General features: G+C 58.6%; 4 protein-coding genes across 4 annotated transcripts; 2 read left to right on the top strand and 2 right to left on the bottom strand.

Annotated features, from left to right (window-relative positions):
- Positions 1 to 748: 748 nt before the first annotated feature.
- On the top strand, positions 749 to 3,310 carry PSEUBRA_000316 (uncharacterized protein; the record flags this gene model as incomplete). The annotated part of the gene is made up of 1 exon (XM_016435918.2): positions 749 to 3,310. The coding sequence occupies one exon, from the start codon at positions 749 to 751 to the stop codon at positions 3,308 to 3,310; it is 2,562 nt and encodes an 853-aa protein (XP_016294907.2).
- An 840-nt stretch (positions 3,311 to 4,150) lies between these two features.
- PSEUBRA_000315 (Zinc finger, UBP-type) lies at positions 4,151 to 6,766 on the top strand (the record flags this gene model as incomplete). Its single annotated transcript, XM_016435916.2, has 1 exon — positions 4,151 to 6,766. One exon carries the CDS (start codon positions 4,151 to 4,153, stop codon positions 6,764 to 6,766), a length of 2,616 nt encoding a protein of 871 aa, XP_016294906.2.
- Positions 6,767 to 6,850: 84 nt separating this feature from the next.
- PSEUBRA_000314 (Pex, N-terminal) lies at positions 6,851 to 8,170 on the bottom strand (the record flags this gene model as incomplete). Its single annotated transcript, XM_016435911.1, has 1 exon — positions 6,851 to 8,170. One exon carries the CDS (start codon positions 8,168 to 8,170, stop codon positions 6,851 to 6,853), a length of 1,320 nt encoding a protein of 439 aa, XP_016294905.1.
- Positions 8,171 to 8,777: 607 nt separating this feature from the next.
- PSEUBRA_000313 (Zinc finger, RING-type) lies at positions 8,778 to 10,508 on the bottom strand (the record flags this gene model as incomplete). Its single annotated transcript, XM_016435910.1, has 1 exon — positions 8,778 to 10,508. One exon carries the CDS (start codon positions 10,506 to 10,508, stop codon positions 8,778 to 8,780), a length of 1,731 nt encoding a protein of 576 aa, XP_016294904.1.
- Between the last annotated feature and the right edge of the window lie 1,804 nt (positions 10,509 to 12,312).

Below are 12,312 nucleotides of genomic sequence, written 5' to 3'. Positions count from 1 at the left end.
ACGCCTGTATGCAAGCGCGATCGGCGCGTGACAAAGTCGAGATCCAGAGAGGTGACGAGAAAAAGGCGAATGAGGCGCGCAAAAGGCAGAAGCAACTGCTATGGTCAGTCGTGTATGCTTAGCAGAGCTGGCTGGAGTGACAACACGATGATGATGCTTCGGGGAGGATAGAGCAGATGATGGAAGACACGAAGGATGCTAGTTCTCGGCCACGGGACTCGCCCCAAAGCGGCCGCCCGACTCCCTAGATCCGCGAAAGTGAGGTCGACTATGCATTTTAACCTGTGCTTATGTTTGTATCCAAGGCAAGCGCCATCATTTGAATATAAAAAACTGAGCCCAACAGGGTGGTTCCATTTTCTGAGATTGTTAGACCCTGACCAGCATCTCCTCACTTCTTAAAACGACGCCAAGCAGGGTCTGCTGAGCGAGCAAAGAGAGCTGCAGGGCAAGCCAAAGGCAAAGGCGGGGCAGCAGGTCAGGACAGAGTTTTGAGTTGCCGTCCTGCCGCGGCGGGAGAGCAACAGCCGAGTTACAGAACTCTCTTGGCTGGCTAGCTCTCTCTTGGCGGCCACCTCTCGTTCTCTCTTTCATCTCACCTCACTCCATCCCATCATCGCGCTCAGCTCGAGCAATCATCGATCAAACGCTGAGCAGCAAACCAATCCATACCATACAATGCTGGTACATTCCGCATAAGCGTGCCCGTTGGTGCCCAATCTCACCACCCTGCTCAAGTAACGTCAAGATGAGGGGTCTGCGCTCCATCGTGGGCTGCACGGCAGTGCTCGTGAGCCTGCTGGCTTGCGTGCTCCTCAGCATCGGTACCAACGTTCATGCTCAGGACGTACTTCGACAACAGCAGCCACTGCCCATGCGTCGAGCAGCTGCAACACCTTTGCCTAGATCCTTTCGAGACGACCCACCGCAGTATGACTTCCAACAGCAACCGCATCTCCTGCGGCGTCAGGACACATCAAACACGCTCTCATCTGCCGCAGCATCCTACACCGAACTTCCGACAGCAGCCATCTCCATCGATGGTCAGCCATCGCCCACTTCCTCCAACGACCCCTTGCTGGCCCTCATGCCCGACTTTGCCTTCAGCATGCCCGCTCAGATCGTCGTCGACGGCATCAACATTGCGCTCATCTCGGTGCTCCTCATCCACCTTCTCTTCACCGTCCAGTACCACTTCCCGCTCAGCAGGAAGAACTTTTACCTCCAGATCTCGAGTTCCCTCATGCTGCTCATCAGCTTGAGCGTCACACTCCATATCGTCCTCGACCTACTCGAAGGCGAATCCCAGCGCTACCCGTTCATGTTCCCTTATATTGGCGTCCAGCTGCCACCAGGCGACGATTCGTGGACAAAGGTGCAGGAAGTCTTCTTCCTTCTTATGCGAGCTATCACAACGGCCCTCATTCACATCACGCACATTCAGTTCCTCACGCTTCTTTTCCCCTCGGCACTCGAGGCTCGTCTCATCCTCTGGATGCTTGGTCCCCTCGCCATCATCAACTCTGGCATGGAGTTTACCGGTCTTGCCGACGACAGCGATGCAAAGACCAACGATCTCGGCGACGCCATTCGCAACATCTGCAACAGTACCTTGACTCTCCTCTACACTACTGCACTGCTCATCTGGGGCCTTTTCGTCAATCGACAACGTGCTTGGCGCGCAGGCGGTGGCACTGCGGCATTTGGCGGTGGATCCGTGGGTCTTGCTCTCATCAACACCGCCATCAGCTTCACCGAGATCAAGTACGATCGCCTCTGGTGGCTGCCCAACGTCTGCTGGACTCTTACCATCTGGCAGAGCTGGCTCGGTTTCTGGTGGTGGGTCAGCAGCGGAATGGGCATCGGTGAGGTGGAGGATCGACAGGAAAGGCTCGAACGCAAGCGCAAACGGGAGGAACGCAAGCGCCGCAAGATCGAAAAGCAGAAGCAGAAGCTCGCCATGATCGAAGCAACGGAGGCCAACAACGCCGAGGGCCATAGCTCACAGCACGACTCGAGCTCAATACCAGGGCTCAGCGGCTTCCGCCGCATCAGGGATCGTATCGTCGGTGAGCCCAACGGATCCAGCACGCTCACTCGCCGCGGTCGTCGTGCCCCCACGGCAGGCAACGAAAGCGATGGCGGTCTCGGGCCTGCACGCACGCACAGCGGTTCGGCGACCGACGACATCGAGCTCGACCAGATCCGCGTCTCGAGACACGAAGACAGAGACGCTGCAGAAGAGCGCGATGCACCTTTGCGTGGTGCAGCTCTCACCGGTGTAGCCGTGCACAGAGCAGGCGAAGAAGGCGGCATCACCGGTGATACCGCTGTAGACGGTGAAGCGGATCCCAACGCTGCCAATCACGACGATGGAAGAACGACAGCAGGCGGATCCGGCTCGAGCGACACCAACCCGACCGCTTCCTCCGCACCCGGCTGGATGTCGACTGCAGCGCAACGCTTCATGGACCACCAGCCCAACTTCATCAAGGCTCGCTTCCGTCGACTTCGGCTGGCCCACGTTGCTGCAGCTCGCCGTGCGGCGCACGAGCAGTCGGCGCTACGCGAGCAGGTGCTCAATTCTTCGCGCGTCACTGGTCCTGGCTTGCGTCACATGATGATGAACCGACCAGGCTCCACACATTCAGGCATGAACAGCAATGCCAACGTTAATGCGCTACCAGAGCTGTCCTCCACGATCAGCCGCACTGCTTCGTTGGGCACCAAGCCGACCCAGGACGGCAAGACCATCTCGACGGCCTCTTCTCTTCGCGCCGCTCGGGAACCACGAAGTCAGAGCACCGACGGCACACCCCTGCAGCGACAACGTCGCGGCTCGACGAATCCACGCGATTCGTCCGTAGCTGCCGCCCGCCGAGATGGTCGCATCAGCGAAGACGAAGATGACGAGGACTCGCCCTCTCTGAGGGATTCATCCGAAACCAACTCGTCTGTGCGAAGGCACTTGCGGCCAGCTAACGTCGCCTCAGAATCTTCGTCTCCAGAGCACGCATCACCAGCAGCGGCGCAAGAGCCTCGCACTCCGACCGCAAGAAATGATGATTTGCGATCGCGAGCCGCCGCTGCGAACGCTCGTTCCGACACAAGGGAAGAAGATTGGGAAGACATGGACCCCGCTCCTGCTGGTCGAACAAATGCCGGCAGATCCGCGCAGGTCCCCGATCGTTCCTCGTCACGCAACAGAAGGAACGACGGTAGCGACGACGAAGACGGCGAGGACTCGAGCTGGTTCTGGCGCGGCGGCCTTCGGCAGATGCGTCTGCGCGACCGCACCACCTACGACTGAGCGTCTCCTTGTCTGTAGAAGCTGTTTTCTCATACCCCTGCGCATACTCAATGCCTTTGTACTACCAGGCTTCATAGCGAGCAATCTTAGATCCTCATCATCGAGCCACAGCATCAATACTTCAGATACCGACCCTCGGGTCGGAACGAGTACCAGGAAAGAGTTTATGCGTCTTGTTCTCTCCATCTTTCTGCGAAGTCTCACTTCCCTCGCGTCTGGTGTTGGATGCGTCTCTCTCCTTCCTCTTCTACTTGTCAGGATCCTTAGACGTGTGTATGCAGACCTGAAATCCAAGGCCGCCGGCGTACGCTTCGAGGGCATCGATGCACAGCTGACGGCGAGCATAGACTGCTTTGAGCAACGACGGCGAGAGTGCGGCTTCAAAGCCGGTATCGACATTTCTGTTCAAGGTACACTTGCCTGGCATTGTATGGCAGCCAAGTCTGCGATCGGAGACGCTCTGTTGATCGAACCATGATGTGTTGCTGTTGTCCAAGTCACAGAGTCTGTGATGTCGCGTGAGCTGGTTTGGACACGCAGAGGTTTGGACACGCAGGCCTCCACCCGAGCGCACGGTTGCACAAAGTGAAAGATTTGCTGCGCAGCCTTCGATTTGACTCAGCTCAGTTCTTCCCACCTCGTTCCGCTTCACCACATCTTCCATCGCATTCATCGGCGCAGCTCAACTGGCATCACACTGCACGATTGACGGCTTCTTCCTCAAAGTCACCATCAAAACTTGACGCCTTGACATCCTGACACACCGCAGATGGGAACACGTCAATCATTTCAACGCTGACCTTCTGCGAGAGCAAGCTCATCTGATACATCAGCCCGCCGATGAAACGGTCGAGGTCGTCATCCCTGGCCGAGCCCGACACAGCCTCCTCTTCAAAGCAGAAGAACGACATCACTCCATCAGCAGACTCTGACATGGCCTGCCCGCATCTCAGTGCCGCCTTCACGGCGTTGGCCCCACCTCGTCCTTCGCAGCAAGTGCACAAGGAAGAATGCACGCTCTGCTTCGACGATCAGGATGGGTCTAACGGCATCGATGTCTGTATGTTCTGCTTCAACGGAGCATGCAATGGCAACGGCGACCGCGAGCACTCACGCCTTCACTTCGAAAAGACCCAGCATGCTCTGGTCGTCAACATTCGCCGCACACGCCGCCCAGCACCTCCACGGGTGAAAGGAGAAACTCCTTCCATGCCCACAAAGCTCGCCATTTCGGCTGAGACGGACGCCGACAAATACGACTACCACACCGTCCCACGATGTCTGGCTTGCGATCCCAGTGGGCCAGGCAAAGATCTGCCTGTCACTGACAAGCTCGACGAAGTCATTCGGGGCATCATGACTGCCATGTCTTCAGCTCAGCAAAGCGAGGTCAAGGCGTGGGAGGAGGAGATCGTGCCCTGTCAGCACACACGAGAGCTCGTGCAGCCCGGCGAGCCGATGAAGCTGGAGCCTTCCGGACTAGCCTCGTGTGGCAAGTGCGACCTCACCTCCAACCTCTGGCTCTGCCTCACGTGTGGCCATCTCGGCTGCGGTCGAGAGCAGTTCGGCGGCGTCGGCGGCAACAGCCATGGTCTGTCTCACTTTGAAGAGTCCGGTCATCCCGTCTCGGTCAAGCAAGGCACCATCACCGCCGAAGGCAGCGCCGACATCTACTGCTACGCATGCAACGACGCGCGCATCGACCCCAATCTCGCACATCACCTCTCCCACTTTGGCATCAATGTCATGGACCTCTCCAAGACCGAGAAGAGCATGACCGAGCTGCAGATCGAGCAGAACCTCAAGTTCGACTTCAACATGACCGGCGAAGATGGAAAGATGCTCGAGCCTGTCTTTGGTCCTGGCCTGACAGGTCTGCGCAACCTCGGCAACAGCTGTTATCTGGCTTCGGTGCTGCAGAGCCTGTTCTCACTGCCCGCTTTCCAGAAGAGGTACGGTGATGCGTACCGCCCGCATACGCTCGCATGCACCAATCAGCCGGCAACATGCTTCGAGTGCCAGATGACCAAGATTGCCGACGGTCTGCTGTCCGGTCGCTACTCGCATCCACGCGAGCCCGAGCAAGACAGCACCTGGAAGGCGGCAGATGGAGGCGAGGACGCACAGCAGCAGCCGCTGTTCCAGAAAGGCGTGCTACCCAGCATGTTCAAAGGACTGGTCGGCAAGGGCCACGAAGAATTCTCGACCATGCGCCAGCAAGATGCGGACGAGTTCTTCAAGTACCTGGTCGACATTGTGCAGAAGGAGAACCGCACCGTTGCGTCCACCGCCTCATCCTCCCCGACCGAAGATCCTACCGCGATATTCGGTTTCGGCCTGGAACAGAGGCTCGAGTGTCTCTCCTGCCACAAGGTGCGCTACAGCATCGAGCGGCAAGATGCCGGGTTGAGCCTTCCCGTTCCGATCCGCCAGAAAGCCGCTCTGGCCGACGCGTCGACCGGAAAGCAGCCAGCGGAAGGCGTGCATGCCTGGGCTCCAGCGCCTGTACCCTCGACCAACACAGCAGCCGAATACGAGCCAATCTCGCTCACCGAGTGCCTCGACATCTTCACCTCGCCCGAAGAGCTCGAGTACAACTGTCCCTCGTGCGCCCGCCAGGTCACCGCCACCAAGCGAACGCTGTTTACCACCTTCCCTCAGGTCCTTGCGTTGCAAGTGCGACGATTCCAACTGCTCAACTGGGTGCCTCAAAAAGTGCCCGTGCCGATCATCGTCCCCGTCGACACGCCGCTCGATCTCGACCGCTACCTGGGTCGAGGCAAGCAGCCGGGCGAAGAGGAGTTGCCGGATGACGCACCTGCTTCCTCCTCCGCCGGTGGTGGTGAGCCGGAATGGGATGCGGGGGTGATGTCGCAGTTGACAAGCATGGGTTTTCCGGAGATTCGATGTAAGAAGGCGCTGCTGGCGACGGGGATGGGGGATGCGGAGGGTGCTATGAACTGGTTGTTCGCACACATGGAGGATGCGGATATCGATGATCCGATCGACTTCTCCACCACTGCCTCGGCACCCGCAGCAGCGGGTCCGGACACGAGCATGTTGGAAGAGATGGGCTTTACGTCCGCTCAAGCGCGCAAAGCTCTGCGGTTGAACGGGAACAATCCGGAAGTGGCCGTTGCGTGGCTGTTCGAGAACCCCGATGATCCGGGTGAGGACTCGGCCCCTGTGGAGGCGGAAGGGGAAGCTTCGGGTGGAACAGGTGTGATTCCAGGCTCGAGCGAGTTGCCCGCCAAATACGCGATTAAGAGCTTTATCAGCCACAAAGGCCCCAGCGTCCACAGCGGACACTACGTGGCGCACGTCAAGCACGACGAGGAGTGGGTGTTTTTCAACGACGAAAAGGTGGTCAAGGCTCCGCTGGGACTGGAAGGAGAGGATGTTGGGGTGATGGGATTGAGCAAGCAGGCGTACGTGTACTTTTTCGAGCGTATCTGATCCTCATTCACTTGTCAGCCTTCAATCAATCACAACACAAATGACCGCGGAAGATGAGCAAACGAATGCGATTGAGTGAGTCGTTCAACCGAGCACTTTGCGCAGGGCGTCTTTGCGCTCGGGCACAGCGAGGCTTGTCACCGGACACCTCGCGTGCTCTTCGACATAGTTGAACGCGCACGTGTAGCAAAAGACGTATCCACTGGGCAGCACCGCCGGGTTATTGATGGGCAACGCGCCGCAGAGGGGACACGAGTTGTGGACCAATCTCCTCTTGCCGCCGCTTGTCGTCAGGGTTGGTTTGTGCTCCTCCCCATTGGCGAGTTTGTCGAGTAGCGTGCTGGAGAGGGTGAAGATGTGGGGGAGCTTGTATTCGGGCAAGGTATCCGCGATCGTGGTTGGGATGGATTTGGAGAGCAGACCGTGGGTGAGGTCGGGTAGGAGGGGGATGGGGGGGTCGAGTGTTGGATGGGACGTGTCGTCCCCTGCCCCTCCGCCGCTGGTTCCACTCCCACCAGTGCGGCGTCTCCGAGGATTGTCTGCGCCATACCACCACTCGAGGAACTTGAAGAAGAAGATGCTTGCCGGTAGACCGTATTTGAGCGCCTCGAAGATCGTACCTGGTGCCAGCCTCAGCACCATGGACAAAAACCTCGCTGGTTGGCGCACCAAACTCGGCATCTTCTTGGGCAACAACTGCTTCCTCGGTCCATCGTTCGGTCCCACCCGCCTCACGTCGACCCGCATCACCGCGAACCACGGCCGCCAGTAGGGCGTTCGATCGAACAGATACCGCACGTTGTAGGTCAACAACCAGAGCTGATACACCGTTTTCGCATACGGATAGGCCGTTTTGAACGTTTCCGTCGCCACCTTTTTCGCTCTTTCCCTCAGAGGAAGGGAGGTGTCGTTGAAAGTAGCCGTTTCTTCCCCGAACAGACTTGCGTTGGACAACCCGCCACCGTTGCGCTCCCAAAGATCCTCCAGTTTGGCCCCGACATAAGGCAATCCAACCAGGAAGAGCAAGCTCAACCGCACCTCTGTTTTGCCAAGACGCTCACTTTTGGCTTGACTGACCGAGGTGCCACCCTGACTGCGCGAGAGACCGGGTCGTCGACGCCGACGCAGGCCGTAGAAGTTTTCGGCAAACGACGAACCCCACACCCGCAAGTAGTGGGTTTCGATCCCCGCCATCAGCAGCGCATAGACTTCATCGAACCGGTTGACGAGACGAAGGAGGTAGCGCGGATTGCGCTGGGCGAGCACGGCGAGGACGTAGCGGATCGCGGGTTTGATCAGGTCCTGCAGCTGCGATTGCGCCGCCAGCTCGAAGAATGATGGATGGAATGGGTCCGCGGAGGAGGGTTGCGAGGAGGTCGGATCGACCGATGTTAGGACGTCCATGGTGACGGCCGCTCAGAGGAGATGAGCTGTGAGGCAAGGGTACAGTGAAGGAATCCGAGCTTAAGATTGCAGCTCGGACTTTTGGCGTTGGATGACCTCCTCGTGCTGGCGTCGGAAGAGTGGTCTGGGCTGCTTGGGCCGGTGCGGACGACTCCGTGAAATGCCTGAACGAAGCGTGATGAATGGCCGGTTAGAGCAATGCGGGCTGAAGCGCTAGGGTGATGAGGTCGTAGGAGAGCGACAAGGTTGGAGGATGTGAAAGAGATGCATCGACCGCTGCGCTTCTCCACAAAAAGGCGATGTCGGATGTCACGCTCGAAGTTGCCGGCGCCGAGACCTGGCCCGAGTCTGCAAGTCTAACAGCCTTCATCCGAAAAAAAGGATCCACCTACCAATAACCGACGCTCACGTCTCACATCCAGCAGCGGCACAGGCACAGGCACACTCAAAGTCAGCCTGCAACGGATGATGACATTGACATGCGAAGACAAAGACGGTGACAAGGAAAAGTTTGCGACGAGACAGACGTGGAGAGACGTGAACAAGGACTCGAGTCGATGCGGTCGGGGGGAATGCAGATCAGGCGAGCGAGGACGAACGCGAATGCTTAGTGGTGGGGCTGTTCACCCACGCTACGGCGGAACGGGTTGTTGGGGTTGAGGATGCGGTTTCGGGCCGTTGCTGCAAAGCCGGACGAGCCAGGACTGTCTGGGGCGCTGGAGTCAGCGCCAAAGTGGGCGGTGGTGGTCGAGTAGGTTGTCGCGTGCTTGGTAGCTTCGGGACTCGTCTCCGGCGGAGGCGAGGGGTAGCCGTGCTGTGAGCCAATGCTGGTATCCTGCTGTTCGGCAAGGTTTGAGCCAAGACCTACGACGGGTTGAGGGACAGGCACGGGTGCAGGGGCAGGGAATGCACGGCGAGCGGTGGACGAAGCACCACTTGGCGCGGGACCCTCGTCGATGAGCTCGCGCAGCTCGTCCATGGTCGTCTGGGACAGACCAAGCGAGGCAGGATCGACGTTGCTAGCGGGCGGTGCCAACGCAGCAGAAACAGAAGACCTGTTCGCGTTGCTGCTTGACGCTTCTGCCTCTTCCAGCACAGACTGCGCTGCGGGTCTGGCGGCTGCGGGCGCGTCGCTGGAGCCCGAAAGTGCTGATGTGTCCGCCGACGTTGTCGTCGCCACGGATCCAGCCTTCTTCTTCTTCTCTTCCTCGGCCTGCTTGCGCTGCTGTTCCTCGTGCTCGAGCAAGCTGAGACGCATGGCTTCCATCACCATCGCCTCTTCCATGTCCTCGCCCGCTCCCATGCGCATGAGTCGTGCAAACTCTGGCAAACCTTCGTTGCCTCCTCGACTCGGTCGACTGCTGCGTCTTCGCGAGGTGGTCACAGAGCCGGTGCCTGGCCAGTTCTGACCGTCATTGAGAATGATGCTGCCACCGGGTCCGTTAAGGTTGATCCTTCCGCTCTCCGCTGCGGCAGCCAGATCCGCGCCCATGCGCGACGAAGAGATGCCAATGGGAATGAGACGGTCGCCCACCTGTCGCATGATGACACGTCGGTTCGCCCTTCGAGCCACCGCGGCCTCTGCTTGGGCGAGCTTGTAGTGCCAGTCCGGACGTACCTGATCCACGGTGATGACGCTGGGGTCATCTGCGGGTAGGACCTTTTTCTTTCCGGCTCCCGCAACACCTGCGCCACCAGTGCCGATCGCCATCTCAGCAAAGATGGCGGCGTCGGTAGCGTCGTTGGGGCTGTCACTGCCACTGCCGCTGCCGCTGGAACGTCGTCCGAGCTCGAGCGCCTCGGGAGGGGTGTAGGTGACACCAAACTCGGGCTCGACGCAGAAGGGACAGGACCGAGGCTCGGAGGACGGCGGGTTATGTGAGTTAGGATCGGCGCGCTTCATTTGGACAAAGCATTCGGTGCAGATGGGTTGGTGGCAGCAGCGTGAGAAGTTGAGGGGCGTGGGATAGCTGAGGAAGCAGATGGGACATTCGCTGTTGAACTTGCTGTCGGCATAGGTGTCGTCGTCGTCACTTCCCTTGCAGAAGGGAGCTAGGCGGCGGTCAACAATGTTCTGGCGGACAAAGTGTTGATCGTAGTCCTGCGGTCCCGTGTAGACGCCATGAGGCAGGAGGCCTCCTTCATCGACTTTGACTGTATCTGCGAGATGAGCTGGCAGCGGGGGTGGAGAGGGCGGTCGCATGCTCGCTGATGAAAGAGAAGCGACCAGACCTCCTGACGCAGAGGGGGTCATGCCACGCGAGGAAGTTCGCGCATGACCCGAAGGTTGGCCTGACGAACCCGAAGCGCCGGCCTCTTTGGTCTGTTGCTGGCCCATGGTGTCGATTGAGCGCTACGGAGCGTGAGAGGGCAGTCTGCGTACTTTGCTCTGCGGATTACGATGGATATGTCATTCGTTATGCTCAACTCCTCCAAGGTGCAAGCAGCGATGTCGAAATTCGCTTCACCGCGAGGTAGACCGGCAGATTGAAACTCTCTGTGGCCGCGAGCAGGTGAGCTGCCAACGAGTGCAAGCGGATGCGCGATGTGGACGCAATCGAGCCAGAATGAAAGGTCAAAGAATCGATGAGGATGAGTTAAAGCTTTCGAGTGTTCCCCAAGTCGTTTGCAGCGGAGCGGGAATTCGAGACGATGCACTTGAGCCTTGAATGACAGCGAAGAGATGCGGTGCGTGAGTGCGGGAATCGTAAGCCTTGCTGAACGATGGTTGGAAGATGCGTGGAGAAGCCAGATGGTCTTGGTCGATGGATCGTTGCTGGAGAAGGGGGGATGTGATATGAACGAGAAGGATGGGTTGAGCGAGGAGGAGGAGTCAAGCTGAGCGGAGCAGCAAAGTGCCGAGTGGAATGACAAAAAGGGGCTTAGAAGCGCGAGTCTCAGCTGAGGTGCCGCCAACACAGCCCTTAGCAAGTGGAGCGGCTGAGCGCTCTCAGACGGGTTGAAAGGGCCGTGCCGCATGATTTTGGCGAAGAATTGCCCGCAAGAGTCACACGCCAGGCTAACTAATCAGAGTAATCACACGAAGGCGCGACAACCGACTGAATTATTGATTGGCAGTCATCATCGGCATATTTCAGAAAAGTGGGGTCCAAACAGGTGAGGCGATTGCGCTCGGGATCGACAGCGTAAAAATAACATGGAATCGTTTCCATAGGTTGGCATCAACCCGCTGCGGTCAGTTCGACATCACAACAAGCCTCGGTGGGTTGAGCGCTGCTTGTCTGGCTCGGTCGCTTGAACCAGACGCCATTGCGCAGGATCCATCGATGAGCGCAAGCGCTGACGGTGGGTCGTTGTACTGAGCTGCAGCATCGGTTGGCACCCCTGCAATGGCAGATGCCGGTGCTCGAATTGACAAGCGCAATGACGCGAACAAGATCGCCCCAAGCGCTGTCCCAGACTGGGATCTTGGTTCCGACCCGCCTGGCCGAGAGACCCTGAAACAGGTGTGCTGATTCCAGCCAAGCGATCATCCGCGGCCGGATCTTCATGTCCGCCTCACGCGAGCGCCTACCGCTCCAATCAAGTCATTCAATGCTCCCAAACACCTCTCCACGCCATCTCTGACGGCGCCTGTGACAGCAGACGCAAGTCAGAAGGGGCTTCTCGCTGTTCCTACTGTGCACGGCCTGAGAAATCTGCGTTGCGAACAAGGTCGAGATGTTCCTTCCCCCTCTCCGCAGTATTCTGACGAGGTCCGGTGGTAAACGTTGCTCGCTCGACCGATACCTCTTGGTCTGTGACGGTCAAGTCGAGAGTCAGCGCTCGACCTCGGAATGCACTGAGGTCCCTGTGAGGGTCCTCGTAGCCGGCTTGCAGGCTGGTATGGAGCAAGAGCAGCGCGATTGGGCATGCAAGGAGAGGGACATCATATGATCCAGGGCCACGGCGACGGCATACGAGCTGCCCACTCCGTGGTTGAGGTCACCGAGATCCTGTGTCGAAGGCGGTCAGGCTGCTGCTTTGCGTCTTGCGTTCCCACGTCATAGTCAGAGGACCCGAGTCAATCAAGAGCATCCCACATGGGCATGCAGCAATCTGTCAGAAGTGATGCGGCTTTCTGGAGATCGAATGAACAGCTTGTGCAGTCACATGGCGAAGACGGATATGAGCCTGCTTTC

This window comes from Kalmanozyma brasiliensis, assembly GCF_000497045.1.
Source record: "Kalmanozyma brasiliensis GHG001 unplaced genomic scaffold PSEUBRA_SCAF1, whole genome shotgun sequence".
Lineage (NCBI taxonomy): Eukaryota > Fungi > Basidiomycota > Ustilaginomycetes > Ustilaginales > Kalmanozyma > Kalmanozyma brasiliensis.
Note: the sequence above shows the minus strand (reverse complement) of the source record. Positions and strands in the feature narration are given on the sequence as shown.